Raw genomic sequence first — 17,277 nt, 5'->3', positions numbered from 1 at the left:
AAAATTGTAAAGTTGAATTAATTATTGACAAAACAATGACTTTTGTACATTTTGAAAAATATCCATCACTTTATCGTCATTGGGCCAAACTCTCTGTCACGTAATTTAATTTATCACTTTTTCAGTAGATAATCTGTAAAGAATGTGCCTAAAACAATACTAATATTTTTTATACCAGTAAAACCTTTCTTTATTTTATTGAATTACATATTATTTACACTGAGTTCTAGAAAATTTAAAAATTGCAACTAGTCATTTAAATTAATGTGTAGTTGCATTGAATTTTTAATTAAAAGGTCTCCGTTTTTTCCCCTTTTATTTCAGTTATTTTTTTTTTTAGTTAGGTGATCATTTGTCCCCAAATTTAAAAATACTAATAATTTTTCATAATTTTTTTGACATTTTAAGTCTTTTTTATGTTCTGCTGGTAAGGGGCTGTTCAAAAAATATGTACATCCCGAAGGGGTATGGGAGGGGATTTGCTATTTTGTACGGTGGGGAGGGGGGGAGGTATTATACAAAGTATGTACATTATAAGCATACACCAAATTTAAATTTGTCTTTTTCCTACACATGTATTATACATATGTTTGTTCTTGTATCTTTTTTCACACGGCGACCACTTGTTAGAATGCGTAAATCAATTCTCAAAAAAAGCTGTCTCGCAAAATGTCACATAATTTTTATGAAAAAGGGGAGCAGACTTATAAAATGTATGTACTCTAGGGGGGGGTAAGACCTTATGTACGGTAATGTACGAAGGAGGGAGGGGGTTAAAATTTCTCCATTTTTGTGTACGTACTTTTTGAACGGCCCCTAAGACAGTTTGAATAATTTTTACTCATTCGACCACTAGTTGGCTCTTCGTTAAAATATACTGTAGTTTTAATGAAATATCTGTCATCTTAGTCTATATCTTTAAGGGCAGATTCCATATCAATAATTATGAGTGTTCAATTTCTTTATGTATGAGTTATATCTTAAGATTTATAATTTTGTAAGATTCATTCCTGTTGCAAAATTTAAAATATGATGGAAATAAACTACAGCCAGATACCTGACAAATCAACTCTTCTACTGTGGGAAAAATATTTGCAATATTTTCCCTTTGCTAAAAAATCAAGTTGAATCTAAGATTAGTACTTGATTTATACTATTATATTAATATTTGTAACAATCAGAATAGCTTTAGATTTCTTTATTTTTATATTTATTGTAGTTCATTTATTAGTAAAATATTTTTAGCGACATTCAAAATTTATATGATTTTTTTTAATGTATCTAACTGTTGCTGAATATATCAAGCACTGTTATTAATTTTTTTTTATGTTTTTGCTTTTTTAAGTTAAATTTCAAAATGTCACTTAGTAGCTATCAGAATAGTTATGAATTTTTTTATTTTCAAATTTATTATCGTTTATGTAGTGAAAATTTTTTAGTTATGTTCAAATTTCATTTAATCCTTTTTTTAATGTATCTAACTGTTGCAGAACATACTGAGCACTGTTGTTAATTTTTTTATGTTTTCCTTTTTTTTTCTCCAGAAAATTTCATGAAAAAGCTCTTGATCATATGGTTGAACATATTTTAAGCATTCCTTTAAAACAATTTCATTCTAATCTTGAATATTATTTGGCCATACTAGAAAGTGCTTCTCAAGAACCGGCATCTATATGTAGACCTCGGGTAAGATACATTTCTTGATTAGTTTAAATTGTTTTATGATTATTGTTATTTTTACCAATTTTATTTTTGCCAATTTATCTTTTTTTTCTAATTTTTTGTTTTTGTTTGTTTATCAAACATTTGCCCTAGATATATGTTATTTTAATTCAATAGGGAAAATTTTGATTTGTTTCTTTTTGTTTCCTATTTGGAACACATTTTTCTGTTGTCCATTGTAAGTTTTCATTCTTCCGCACCTTTATTATTGTTGAATTTAGGAACTCGCTAAAATTTTCATTTAAGCAATACAAATTTTTGTCATCAATGTTCCAACTTAATAAGTAAAAATTTTTGTAAAAAAAAAGGAATAAATATCATTGCAAAAAATTAAGGAAATTCTTTTCCTTGCTTGATAAGTCTTTTTCTGTCTGCTTTAACTTTTATTTATGCATTAAACAGATTTCAGCTACTGGAAACAGTACAAATTATTATAAACCAAAGGATAACGTACCAAAAATTACAGTACCTCAACAGTTAATTATGAAAGGCGGAGCTGTAGACAGTCTACAGTTATTTGCTGCAACTTTTGTAAGGTTTTCTAAATTTTCCATTTCAGCCTGTATTCTGTTCCATACATTATTTGCCTTAGGCATAGTTTACTGTAGCTTTATATTGATTGGATAATTTTTTTAAATAAAAAGTTGTTTCATTTTAAAGTATTTATGATCTTTATAACAGAGTTTTTGTCATTTTTAAAACATAAAATGTTTTTGAAATATAACTGTTTTGTTTATTTGTTACTAACAATGATTTAGAAGTCTTATTCTTAAAAGCAGTTGGTTCTGTTGAAGGTATGGCTTATTCTCAAGAAATTACATACAAATAAAATGTTTATACCTCTGCAGTTAAAGTGATGAAATTAAAATCTGTCTACACTTGTACTTATTTTTAAGTTCAGCCACTCTGTGTACTGTTTAACTTAATTTTACTGATTCACAATTGAAAAAGCTTATGAACCACTGTTTTAGTGGTTTGGGTGTTTGATCTCCTTATATATTCAAACACAATGTTTGAACCTAAGATAATTGAATAAAAGATATCACTATTTTTATATGGTTTTCATCGTTTTTGCTTCAAGTGATTCATTTGTTGTTTATGCATAGCATTTTATTTATATTATTGATAATTTATCAGTATAATTCTTTATTTTATCCAATAAACTTATTGATTTTACTAAGTATATCTTACATTTTTTAGGCTGTTTTAAGGTTATTGCAGAAAATGTTAAATGAGGGTAATTTGAATCTTCAAAATACCTGGTGTATTGGCAACAGAATCTTATCTCTTTGTCGGACTTTGATGAAATATCATGATGTTCAGATATTTTATTATGGTAATTCATCTTTATACAATAATTATAAATTAAATTCTGTAAGGATTTGCTTAATGCCAATAATGTATTTATTTTCGCGCCATTAATGTGATTTTTATATTGAATTTAACATGTTATTCAAATATCAGATTTAGCAGAAGTACTTTGCCTTATCATTCAGCAGTTTCAAGATACAGATGTGAAAGATAGAGCTAAAATCTACTACTGCATGTTAACCTCTTTATCGAAATTAAAAGTGAGTTATTTTATCAAGTTTACCATTTCGAAACCAAATTGTATAATTTAGATTTTAATTTACTAGAATATTTTTTAAATCATCTAAGGCCTAAGTAAAGAAAAGTTCTATATTAATTTTTTGAAAATATTGTTAATCAAGATAATTAAAGTGTTAGTTACATTTACAAATTTCCAAAATAAGCAAAACTTAAGATATCTGACTGTACAGAAATTTGTAGCCCAATTTGTATCTTAAATTGCTAATACTTAATAATACTCTACTAAAAAAAATTTTGGTAAGAAATATAAAATGGTATAAAATAATGGACCTCCAGATCCTTTTTGAATAATAAATAGTTGTATTTTTTTAGTTCATAATTTGTGCCAATTACCTAGATATCTAGAATGATTTAACTCTCTGTTGTTTGGTAGTAACAACTTTAGTTTGATAGGTTTTATTCCCAATAAATTATTCAGTTTATGTTCAAACCAAACTTTTCTTTTCTTTTCTAATTTCTGTAAAGGTACAAACCATTTTTGCTTGGAATCCATCTGAAAAAGAGGGAAAGAATACCCTGAATTCTTTTGTTACAGGTATATTTATTTATCGTTCTAAAATAGAATCCGCTTAATTTTATGAATACTTTAAGAGTATTTAAAAAAGGCATGCAAAGAACAGTGAAATTTTAATATCACAAAATTTGTTTTTAAAAAAAGTACCACATTCTTAGTTTATTATGGCTAGCTTTGTTGGAATTTAAACTGTTATTTTTTTATTTTTTATAATAAATAAAAAAAATAGATAAATGAAACATTCATACATTTATTTATTAGAGAAGTTGTCATTTACTTCAATCTATATTTAAATGGTGATTATATGTTCAATTATTTGTTATTGTATAAATAAAAAAGTAAGCAATATTGTAAAAAAAAAAAAAAAAAAACATTCATTGTGTCATGTGAAGTTGGTGCAAATAAATGATCAGTTGTTAAATACTTAGATTTTCAAAAATATTACTCATGTTGCAATAAGTAATGTATAAAATTAAAATATACCAAGTTCTTTTGAAAGTTTGGACACTTTAATGGCATTTTTACTTTTTGCATATTTTGCCCTCTTTCTAGAACTTTTTAAGTGAATAGAAACATTTTCTGAACACATTAGAGTTTTTAAATTGTGAATTTAGAGATCATCTTCTAAAATTAGAAAAAAATGTATTGCCGCGTATTCATTGTGTTTGCATTTTGAGATTATTAATTGAAAATTTTATTTTATATTGGTATGAGGAAATATTTAATTTATACTGGCAATTTTTTTTAAAGCAACAGTACTGTAAAAACTTTTCATATATTGATTTTAAACTATTACTATGAGTCAGTATTAATAAAATTATATTGAAAACTATTACAACTTTCTGTCCAAAACAAAAAATTTTTTTATTACTCTGCCATAAAATTTGTAGAAGTGCAAATTATAGTTTCTTTTGTTTGCTGTTTGCCTTTTATAATTGTAGTCTGGTATATATGCATATTGTTTCTAAAAATATTCTGATTTTTTTATTTGTGCCCACTTCAAAGCCTGACCTATAATTAACATATTTAAGATAAGACATTAAGTTTGAATAAGATTGCATGTGAAAATCGTCAGTGTATGAAATTCCACCAAAAATTATTTAAGGTGCTGTGTTGTTGTTTTGCACACTGTACATTAATTACAAGTATATTTCTTTAATTTAATGAATATGTAATGTTATATGTATAATAGTTCCAAAAACTATTTTCCATTAATTGGTGCTAATTCTGTATATTAGTCAATGATAATTATTTTTGTTATTTGATGTATGATATTGCAGGTGGGGAATCATTGCAGTTTGCATCTTGTATTCAGAAACTAAACAATCCAATATTACAGATGCTAAGGTTTGTAATATTTACTTAATTTTTACACATTTAGAATGCATTAAACATGCTTCTTCCTATCTACACCTGTTTGTTTGCTTATTACAAACGTAATTGATATTAAAATATTTTTCACCCAATTAATATGAAATGACAGTTGTGTGTCTGCAAAATTACCAATGAAACAATATTAATGCAACTGCAAAATTACCAATTACGGTTTTGTTTTCTAGTTAGAGTCTACTTACCCAACCATTCATTTTTAAGTTCAATAAATTAGACTTGTTTCCTGTTGATCCAAGTTTTAATCGTTTGCCTTTTAAAATTAGTCAAAATTATTTATTATATCTTCTGGATAAAAAGTGAGAAGTGTCAATTTGATGTCTTCCTTTTTTTTATTTAGTTTAGTTAGTCTTTTATTAGAATATTAGGAATATAGTCAATGTACCTCATGCTTGAAATACATCCACACTTTAAATTATAAAACGATATTTGTAATAATATATGGCATTATATTAATATAAAAGAAGACATATGTAAGGAGATTTTATTGTCCACCCTTGAAGAAATCATGTATTTCATGTAATACATTTCATGTTATAATTTAGTTGGTTGCTCATTACATAACTGTACTTATCTTGAAATAAAACTTTATGTAGCTACTCACATTTCTTTTCTGATATTTATTTTTGAGAGGTATTTGCTCTTTTCAGAACAACAGCTGAAAACCCAACTTTGTATTAGTATGAACTAACCAAGAAAATGAGAACCTCTTTAGGGCAGGATACTCATATCTTTTACAAAAACCTTGAAACCTTTTTTTAACTTTTAGATAGCATAAGATTACTATGAAGACAGTGGCCCCCATCCCCCCCCCAAGCTCTTGGGAAAATTCTAAATCCCCCCCCCAAACTATTCGTTTTAATTAGTGTAAAAATCCCCCCCCCCTCCAAGCTTTAAGTGGGCGCATCCTGCGCCCACCTTCCCCCCTGGTGGGGGGCCCTGTATGAAGGGATTAATGTTACACTCAAGGTAATGGATATCTCGCAACAACTCTCATAATTTTGATACAAAATTTTTATGTTGAATTAGAAAAACACCCATATAAAAATTAACTTAAATATTTGCAATGATTAATTATGAATATTAGATGTTTTGCATTATTTTTTAATTATAAATTTAAGACAGCTGTTATTTAAATATTAAAAATTTAGACTGCTTAAATGGAAATCTTTAAAGTTGCCAGAGATTTTTTGGTCTTTTCAAGATTTTATGGCTTTTTTTATGTATCACTTGATTGTTTTCAATACATTTTATTGAACTTTGTATTTTACTTTTGAATTGAATGGATTAATTATTAAAGGATCATGAACGGAATAATATTACAATTGAAGAAAAGGATCGCAACAACCCTCTTAATTTTGAGACATAGTTTTATGTTGAATTGGAAAAATAGCCATATGAAAATTAACTGAAACATTTGCATTGATTATTTATAAATATTAGGTGTTTTGAATAATTTTTTCATGAATAATTATAAGTTTAAAGCAGCTAATATTAAAAATTTAAATAGCTTAAATGGAAATCTTTAAAGTGACGAAGTCTTTCAGTCTTTTCAAGATTTTATAACTTTTTTTATATATCACTTTATTGTTTTCACTGCATTTTATAAAACTTTGTATTTTATTTTAAAGTTCCTTGAAATGGTTGAATAGAAATTATTTTAATTTAATGATTTATTTGTTTACAGGCTTGACAGTGAAATTCATAGCCTAAACACTGATGATAATTTTATAGAAGAGCCGATATCTGGTAACTTAGCTCTTTTAGTTGGATGTATTATTACAAAATATACTTATTTGGATTTAATTTTTCATCGAAATGATGGTTATTGCCATCTTAATTTGTTATCAGATTAAGTACTAAAATTTTATTCCTATTTTTAAATTTAGCTAACCACAGAAATACTTGCATATATTTACTAATTTATCTACTTAATTAGAATTAAAAAAAAGAAGATATTGCATCTGAACATAATATTTTTTTAGATAATAGAAATAAATTGCTCTTTTGTAAAATGTTCTCAAAGTCGAGTCTATGTAGCTTTGGTAGTAAACAACACTGTAACTTTGTGTACTGAATTTTACAGTTAATAATGTTAAGGACAAGAGTATACTACGAACCAAATGTTACTGCAAATTAGATTCAGAGTTTTTTTTAAGTGAATAATAAACCAAATCTGAATAAATTTTTGTCTTTCATCTCAACTGGATCTCAAACTCAGTTTTTTTAAAGAGTCTGAAAAAAAGTAACTTTAAGGATTTAAAAAAAGTAAATTTTTTTCAAATGCTTGTAGCATTTCAATTGTAGGAAAATTTACTCTGAATATTCTCTGCATATGCTGTACTTTTGGATAAAATTCCCAATGGCAGGAAAATCAGATTAAAATTTTAAAATTGAGAAGCTGTAACTAATGCTTACATGGTTAAAAAAGTGCTTAAGTTTATTTTTCTAGATGCATAATGCTGGAAATAATTTTGAATTGAATGTAGCTGTATATATATATATATATATATATATATATATATATATATATATATATATATATATATATATATATGAGATATGTATATATATATATATGAGATATATATATATATATATATATATATATATATATATATATATATATATATATATAAGACTTTATTCTGCATTGCTCTCAAGCTCCATATAATTTTTAGGTATTTTAGAATTATATCAACAACATCTTACTTCACAAGAATCATTTCTTCAGTTGCCTTTCATTTTAAAGCATGTACGTATTTTTACTTATTCGTATAAAACAAAAAGTTCCATGAGAAAATGAAAATTGTTAAAAATCAATTATGGTAGTTAATACCTTCATATATGCTAATGCTATACCCATTGCTTGTTTTATATTATCAATGATATGACTTAAAAAACTCTAAATCAACATTTAAATTATTCATGCATTCTAACATAAACTTACAAGCTTGCATGATTGAATGGCTTTATTTAATTTTTCTTTAACGTGAGTTAAGATGTAATTTTTCTTCAATTCATTGTAGCAAATATTCCTATTGTGTATTCATTGTAAACTTTTGCATAATAAATCCTTTTTACCATTTATGTATAAAATATGTGTGAATTTTATACACACACTGTTTATATGCATATGCATTTGATAATTGATAATGTTTTAGGTAAAAGGTATTGCTTGCAACTGTTTGGCACCTTTTATTATCTAAGTTTCCTAAATTTGAGACTTTTAATATAGCTAGTTTTTAAATTGTTATTGTTTTAAGACTTTAAATAAAAATGCAAAAATGTGTATTTCTATACTCAAACAAAACTTTCATGATTATTTTTACCGAAATCGAAGAAACTTGCTAACTCCTTTTCAGATATTCAGATATTTTAACGTCAAATACTTAGTAATTTCTTCATAATACCACTGCTGTTCTATAACTTTAAGGTGAATAGTTCATAAAGGATATAGTTCTGCCAACATTAACACACTGGGCAATCAAATTTAACACTTTTTGTGAGTCACTAAAACTTACTGTTTTGCACTTTTTGTAGATTGCATTTTGCTCACACAAGTTATTTGAACATCATTTTTTGTATATTTTTCATTTTATTCTCAAGTATTCATTTGGTATATTTTTGAAGCATACATTTTCTTTATTCATTTTGTGACTTTTTCTATTTCCTCCAGGATTTTGTATATTTTTAACTAAGACGATATGGATGATCATGTTGCTATTATCTTAATTTCTTTTACTAGCAAAATCTTTGTTGTTCAGCATTTTTTCCTGTTTTCAAAATGCAAACACATTTTTTTTAAAAATAGATTGGCACTGTGGAAGAAAATTCATTTGCTGAATTGTATGGTATTGTGATTTCTGCTGAATCTGAACCTTCTTGTAAAGAAATCTCAGGTAATAATTGTTAATTTTATGATAAAATAAAAACAAACTAAAATACTGTAGTAAATGGTATTTTAAAAATAGGAACTTAGATTGCATATTCTGATCAACTCATGTGTGTTTCATATTTAAAAATCTTAGAATTTACTAATACATATAATTTAATCTGTTAAAATTTTTATCAAACTATTTGACATTATGTTTGAGCAATTATTTTTTACAATTGCAGTGATAGAAATTCCTATTCTAAAGTCTACACCAACTTCTAACCAAGGTATGTATCTTTGTTAGCAATAAAAACTTGTAGTATTTGTTTTGATTTATAAAGGATCAAATGTCGTCAAAAATTTGTAAATTAATGTTTTCAGTCGTGTTAACAAATAGTTCTACTTGTTCAGTTCAATTTAAATTTTGTAACACTTCTTTTTTGTTTAAAATTTCTTTCGAAGAATTGTTGCATCTGTCTAAATATTTGTACTCCAAAAATTTTTTTCTTGAATTAAATGAACTACAGTGACCTGTCTTTTATGTGCAGAAGCAGGGTTCAGAAGAAAAATGTGCATAAGTGAAAAGCGATAATAATAAGCTTAAATATAAAACATCAGTACATTTTAGTACATTATGTTTCTGATTAATGCTATGTATGCTCGACTGAACATTTAAATATTTTTATTAAAGTGGCCAGCTATTCTTTCCATTGTTTAGCAAAATAATCAGTGACTATATAGTGTGTAATATTTTATAATTATACAAATTATGATATATTTTTGAATGAATAGACATATATTTTTTGTTGAAGATGTTTAATTTTATTTAATCTTTTTTAGAGAAAATTGTTACACTGCAGTTAAAACCAAGAGAACCTCAGCCTTTGACTCTGCGCTTTAAGTAAAAATGTTTACCTTACATCATTATACGAAATAAGCAAATAAGATAAGTTGGGGAAAATAGTATCATTTAACAGTTTTTCTTTTCAACTTTATGTACTGTCGTAAAACAACTAAATCTAAAAATTTCTTTCTCTTGATTACAAAACTAATTATTTGATGTGTGCATTGTTTTATGACAAAAAGAAGAAAAAAAACTGATGGAGCTCAATTTCTTCCACTTACCTTTTTATGCTGAGTATTTTATTTTTAAAATTTATATACTCTTTGTTAATTTTATGTTTTCGAAAAAGGCATAAAAAATTACTTTCTGACCTGAAATCAAATTAAATTAAAAACAGATATACCACTGCCGCAAAGTTGAGTTTTTTACATTATACAAATATTAATTTTAAACATTGCAATGACTGCCCCACATTGCAATAATGATTGTATTAATAAAATTGTAAACACAGTCATTATCTGTAAATAAAAGGCAAAAGGGATGTTTGTTAAAAGCAAAATTTTTTCAAAGCTTTAACAAAATGCAATTATTTCTGTTTTGCTATCTAATTTTTAAAACAATACAGCACAATTAAACTTTTAGCATATAAACTAATAAGTCGAAAGCATCAATTGTGCTTACAACAAAGTAATAGGAAATAATAGAACAAAATAATAGGAAACATGTGAAAAAATGAAAATATTTTATTAATGAGGAGTTTGGCCACCTTTGGCCTGAATGACCGTTGAATAGTTTTCATGGATACGGGGTTCTGAAGGTGGGTATTCATCTCGGACGTTATCACCGGCAGTGTAGTCTTGCGTTTTCGAGCTCTCTTCAACACCGTCTATCACGGTTCGAAAACTTCGACTTCCTGCCGCTGTTGTGCTTCGTAGAAGACACCTTAACCAACTTTGTGTATTCTTACAGAGTCCTTGATACAGTGGTCCTTGAAACACCCACAAGGTTCACTGTTCAGGACGGGGACGCTCCAGCGAGGCGAGCTCCGATTATCATGCCTCTTTTAAAGTCAGAGAGGTCAGACATAATCTCGCTTTCCTAGGAGCGGATTTTTCTCATGCAACTCTCACACTGCCAAATGCTGATACTTTTCCTTTTATCACCACTAGGTGGCACACTCTTGCGACACATGTTTGCCGTTTATTGGACGGTCAAATGACGACTCCATTCTTGCGCAGGTGTTCCTATTATTTTGTCCTATACCTGTATATTTAAAAGCACATCAATCATTTACTATGTATGCTCATGGACCTGAGGAATGACAAGTAAAGGCAAAAACAATATCTTGTTAATTATATACTGACATAAAAACTTTTTTTAAACTTATTCTGGTATTTCTTTGCCTAGTAATATTTTTAAAGTCTATCAGTAAAATTGTAATAAAATTGGGCATAGATAACATCTTCAATGAAATTGTTTGTTAAAAGCAATGTATTGTTTCAAAGCACACAAGTGTTTACATTTTTATTTTTACAGAGTTGCCACTGCTTTAAAAAGTCTGTAAAAAGACTGCTTTAAATTAGAATATGGCAACAAACTATGGCCCTTCCAAAGGGCTAAATTTTTATTTTAAATGCATAAATTGTATTTTATAATTACTCCATGTACCATTCTTAGTGTAACTAAGCTGTAAAAATGATTCAAATAAAATATTATGTATTTCGGTTATTAAAAAATCAAAATGAATAAATATTAAATGTCTCAAACCTATTTTCTATCTTAATTAAAACTTAAAATCTGTCATTAGTTTTTTTTTTCTTGTTTGAGTTATGGATAAGAATTCATGGTTAAACTAATGAAACTTTTTCAGTTTGCAAAATATTTTTCTAATAATCAATCTCCTATTTTTTTTATCATAATAATTTTTAAAATTTATTACTACTATTTGCTTCTAAACTAAAAAAAAATTTACAACGGCTTGGTTTACAAATTGTGGTAATTTATTTAATGTTTTTGTTTTTCTTATTTTAAATTTTTATATCAAATTTTTACATTGATAATATTACTGCAATATTTAAATAAAATTTAAAATATTTTTCATGAATTCTGCCTATTTATTGTATAAGTAATGAAGAAAGATTTCAATTTTACATTAAAAAACTAAAACTGTGAAATAAACTAAAATAAGGTGATGTATATTTATATAAATGGGACTTTCTATTCTATTAATTTTCTTATATTTGATCTTGTAAATCTGGTTTTGTGTTAAAATTTATCAATTTCAATTTAGAATAACTGAATAACTTTTTGAAACTGAACAAACATCTAGATATTTAATTTTTAAATTCTTATTTAAGAGCCATAATGTTTTGTTTCATGTTCTAGTTTTATGTGTGTGTTTTTAACAAAATTGTTAAATGAGTTAAATTTTGCAACATTAACCTGACAATGTAATTTTAATAAACTTTTACATAGTGTTAAAATAATTTAAAGAAATTCTAATGATGTTGCTCATTCATGAAACTTTAGTCATATTTAATATAAGTTATGAAGTTTTACATACAATTTCTCTTTATAACACATTACATAAATTTGAGAAAACCAAAAAGTCTTATTTAAAGAAAATTTATACATCGATATTTTTTGAACATCTTAGTTGGTTATTTGAACTCCATCTTTAATTATATATTGAATATAATTCAAAAAATGAATACAGATTTTGAAAATTTACCATTCAAACTAAATTTTTGTTATGTACAAATTTGAATGGCCTTAAAAAAAGGCCTTTAAAAGTCCCTAAAACCGCCTTGCATTTAAATACTAGTTAGAGGAATCAAAGCACGTTCTACTCTTAATAAATATATGTCTATATAGATACATAATTATATTTTAAAATTTAGAATTTTTTTATCCTGTAGGCATTATATATTTAAAAATTAATTCTATTGATAATTAAATCTCAAAAATTAACTCAAGAATTAATTTTTTGTTGTTAGTTAAAAACATTATATCCAATATTAACTATGTCTAATGTCATGGCTCTCAGGAATGACTATTGCACAAGTAAGTTCACAAATGTTATTATTTTGAGTAAATACTTGAAAATTTTATCAAAAAATAGTTTTTCTTCCATGTAATACTTTTTTTACTTTGAGAAAGATGAATTTATTCTCTATTGAAAACTGGTAACTGCAAGAAATTTTTTTAATTGTATGTATATTATTTACAGGGTAGAATTTACATGCAATAATGGCTACAGCTACACTTGCAATCTTCAATCTGTCACATTAAATTTGGGTGATTTATTTTTGCCATTACCTGTCTCAGAATCTTACCTTCAATGTAGTTCATCATGGAGACTTTTCTTATTTCATGCATTATGGGAAAGATTTACAAATGAAATAAAATTAAAGTATGTATTTCCCCTCCCTTTTTTATGAATTATTATTTATTTGCAATTTCTTTAGTCATTTATTTATATTTAAAATATTTTAGTGAGGAAGGTTCTAAGTGCTGTCAGTCAGTGTTTGCATTAAAGATTGGAACTGAAGAGTTTTCAACTTTTGTTGAAAAGAAGTGGAAGCATTTTATCGTATCAAAACTGCCTTCACCTGAGTACAAAATTGCAATACACCTCCCTCCTCAAAATCATTTATTATTAAAAATTAATTTAGTAAATGATAAACCATTTGTACATATTCTTGTAGACAATATTTCAACTTTGCCATGGATTACACTGTATTTTCAAAACATTAGTGAAATTCTCTAAATCTTTGTAAATTTAATCATTCAAAGTATGTATGCCTTGTTTATTATGTGAATGTTTTTTATAAATGAATGCAATAATATATTTATAACATGTATAATATTGTAAATTAAAATTTTAAATGCATATTTGATTTATTTTATATTTCTCATTTATCTATGATACAAGTCAAAGAATATAAAGCAGTATTTTATAGTATAGAAATCAGAGTTGCGCAAACGGGAAAACATGATTACAAATGAATCGTTGCATTGTTACAATCGTTGCATTGTTATAAGTAATGCAAGTTTCTATACATTTATTACTAGTTATTGCAATATCAAAGTTTAGTTAAATGAAATTTTATATTTTATATTCCTTTTATTGAAACATAAAAAAATAAAATAAATTCTATAGTAAAAATAGGAATTTTTAATTTTCCTATGCAGTTGTAACTTCTTTTTCAATATAATAATAACTTTTCTATTACAATAATAACTTTTCTATTACAATTATAACTTTTCTATTTTAAAATACATTTTCTATTTCCTGTAGAAAAAGTGTGATTGGTTGCAAGGAATCATAATTTTGATTACAATTGTTGTATCTGTTATAAGTAATCCAAGATTACAATTCATTTATTGCAATACCTAAGTTTAAGGGATTTTTTTTTTTTTGTATATTTTTCAATGTAATATGAAATATATTTATATGCTGGAATAATTTTTTTCCAAATGGAAGTGTTAGTATTGTAAACCATAATTAATGTATTCGTAATCATGACTTATAATAACATTTGTAAGTTTTTTAATCCTTTATTTACAATTACAAGTAATTTGTCACAATATAACCAATATATATAATTGGTGCTAAATCTTAAATTCTTTAAAATAAAGTATTCTGATTAACTACCTAATATAAGTAACACTCAAACAATTGTGTGTTACTAAATTTGATTAAAGCTATAGATGTACATTTTTGATTTGTATATTATTGTGAATATTAATATTTTTGAAATAAATTTTTTGTATATTTTTCTATGTATTTTTTTCTTATTATATTCTTAAATTTAAAATTATTTACTACACAAAATTTTTTTATTTATTTCATTACTCTTTGGTTTTGTATATCTAAACTAATATGCAGGTATTAAACTTTATATCTATGGACATGTAGGAAATTCTATGCAAAAAATTAAAATTGTATAAAATGTTATTATTATTTATTGCTTTTAAATAGAAAAGATAATATTATCACACAAGTATAAGCTTAGTAATATTTTTAACGTTTACTAAGGTACTTTAATTACTTTTTAAGTAGGGATTAAAATTGAATTGAAAAAAAAAAACAGCTTAGTCCTCATTGAATATAAAGAGGAAAATCTTTTAAAGAAGCTGGAAAAGTGTTAATTTTAAGGAAAGTATTACATAAATAAATAAATTGGCATTTTTGTAGAGATTTTTTTTTCTTAAAGAAGGGGAGGAATTAAGGTGAAAAAGAGTAGATTAAGTATAGGTTTTAATGAATTTTGTACAACAATTTCTATTCTGGAGTTGGGTTAGAACAACTAGGTGAATTGAAGCTTCATTCAGGTACAACTAAGCAGAGAAGGAGGGAGGATGTTCTAGACCTGAAACGGGTTTTCTCCCCAGGTGGTGTATTCCTTCATTGCAACCTTTAACTTTACAGTACACAGCAGTATTTTTATCTTTTATGCCAAGGCATTACTTGTGACAAATCTAAGTAGCAATACATAGGAATAGGTTCTTTCACTGAACTGTGAAGCTTGATTTATAATTTATTGATGACATGTAATTGAAAAAATATTGCATTAAAAAATTGTGTACAGGCAATTAAAAATGTGGAACATTTTATTTCAACAAGCGTTTTAGATAAAAATAAAGTTGCATGAAAATTTTAGTACATTTCAGACTTAACCTATTACATTAAAAATAGCGTATGGTGGAATATCCTAAATTTCAGTGTTTATTTTGTAAATTAGAATCGGTCATCTTGGGGCATCATAGAAGACAGCACACTCTACTTTGGACTGACTCATATTATCAGATAAGGATAAAGATTTATTAATCAATTGAGCTCATCCTTTAAACAGTAAAATGCAATAGTCTGGTTCCCAGGTTGCTTGACCCAATGGGGCAAGTTGATACTCGGTAAAGGCTTCTTAATGTTTTTTGCTCTTAAATCTAATTTTATTAAATAATGCATTGGGAATTATTTACTTTTTCAGTTTCCAACAGGGTTGACTAAGAATAATTTGGGGTCTGGTTTAAATTTTTTATCCTTTTCTTTTGAAAAATTAAATCTGTCCTACTCTTAAATTTCTAAATTGGTTTCCCTTCACACCAACTACAGTGGCAAAGACATTCAAATGAGATTTCGTTCTAGCCAGAAATTAAAAAAAAAAGGATATGTATGTATGTCCAAGTTGGCTATGAGTTATACTTTTCAAATTAATCCTTTCCATTGATGTCTTTTTCTTTTCTTTCTTTATTTTCTTGCATCATGTAGTACTGGTTTTTTTTTCTACCAAAAATTGGCAATTATATTGGTAGAGATTCCGTTTTTTCCATAAATTATCTATTTCATTATCATTTTTAGATTTGCTAGCATTTGATTATCATTAAATGTCGTTTACAAGCTTAGAGTCCCGTAGTGGACTGATCGTAAGGACACGGATCCTCGTAGAACACCGAAGTCAAGTATCACTGACTGTGGTCAGTAAGCGGGTATGTGACCACTTTGATCAGTCTGCGTAGGCACCGAGGGTGCGTGGTACTGGTCTTCGTTAAATTGTTCTACCTTAAAGCATCCGACTTCGCGTGCAAAGACAGAGGGTGCGCGGTATAATTTCTCGGTAGGTAGCAGCAGTGGGGATCAAAGCAGAGGAGCTATCCTCTCTGCAGAGGATCAAAATTTCGATGGCATGTCTTCGGATCATTCTCGGTTGTTGTTGTTGTTGTAGTTCATTTACGTCGCACTAGAGCTGCACAATGGGCTATTGGCGACGGTCTGGGAAACATCCCTGAGGATGATCCGAAGACATGCCATCACAATTTTGATCCTCAGCAGAGGGGATGGCACCCCTGCTTCGGTAGCCCAATGACCTGCAAGCGAAGTCGAGCACTTTACGGTAGCACAGTTTAACGAGGACAAATACCGCACACCCTCGGTCCCTACGCAGATTGATCCAAGTGGTCACCCACCCGCACAATGACCGCAGCAAGTGATGCTTGACTTCGGTGATCTGTTGGGAACCGTGTCTTAACGACTAGTTCACTGCAGGACTCGGATCATTCTCGGAGTTGTTATCCAGACCATCGTCGATAGCCCATAGTGCAGCTCTAGTGTGACGTAAATAAAGTAACCCTCACGTATCACCGCAGAAAAGAAAACGGAGTACCTGACTGGAAGGTTTTTTCCCGAAAAGTATTTTTCAACAATCAAATAATTATTCTCCTTTGACAATAATTGCAAGTGCGTCAAATAAATCAAGTGAGAATGTCCCTTTATTGTCCCTAAATCTAACAGGGCCATTCTCACTACTTAACTTACAA

At 27.2% G+C, this 17,277-nt stretch overlaps 1 protein-coding gene across 2 annotated transcripts in view; it reads left to right on the top strand.

The window, feature by feature from the left end:
- Nucleotides 1-13,849, top strand: part of LOC107440473 (AP-5 complex subunit beta-1) — a 34,189-nt gene extending 20,340 nt beyond the window's left edge. For both annotated transcript variants that reach the window (XM_043049035.3, XM_043049034.3), the window contains exons 13-24: nt 1,545-1,686; nt 2,923-3,058; nt 3,187-3,293; nt 3,799-3,868; nt 5,128-5,194; nt 6,924-6,985; nt 7,918-7,991; nt 9,051-9,138; nt 9,356-9,400; nt 9,954-10,014; nt 13,187-13,369; nt 13,453-13,849. In XM_043049035.3, the coding sequence (XP_042904969.2) occupies nt 1,545-1,686; nt 2,923-3,058; nt 3,187-3,293; nt 3,799-3,868; nt 5,128-5,194; nt 6,924-6,985; nt 7,918-7,991; nt 9,051-9,138; nt 9,356-9,400; nt 9,954-10,014; nt 13,187-13,369; nt 13,453-13,726 (1,309 nt within the window). In that variant the 3' untranslated portion in view covers nt 13,727-13,849. The remainder of the gene's footprint in view (nt 1-1,544; nt 1,687-2,922; nt 3,059-3,186; nt 3,294-3,798; nt 3,869-5,127; nt 5,195-6,923; nt 6,986-7,917; nt 7,992-9,050; nt 9,139-9,355; nt 9,401-9,953; nt 10,015-13,186; nt 13,370-13,452) is intronic.
- Nucleotides 13,850-17,277: the final 3,428 nt, after the last annotated feature.

This window comes from Parasteatoda tepidariorum, chromosome 8, assembly GCF_982258835.1.
Source record: "Parasteatoda tepidariorum strain Cologne lab strain chromosome 8, Ptep-v5.0, whole genome shotgun sequence".
Classification (NCBI taxonomy): Eukaryota; Metazoa; Arthropoda; class Arachnida; order Araneae; family Theridiidae; genus Parasteatoda; species Parasteatoda tepidariorum.
This window is presented reverse-complemented; position numbering and strand designations above follow the sequence as displayed.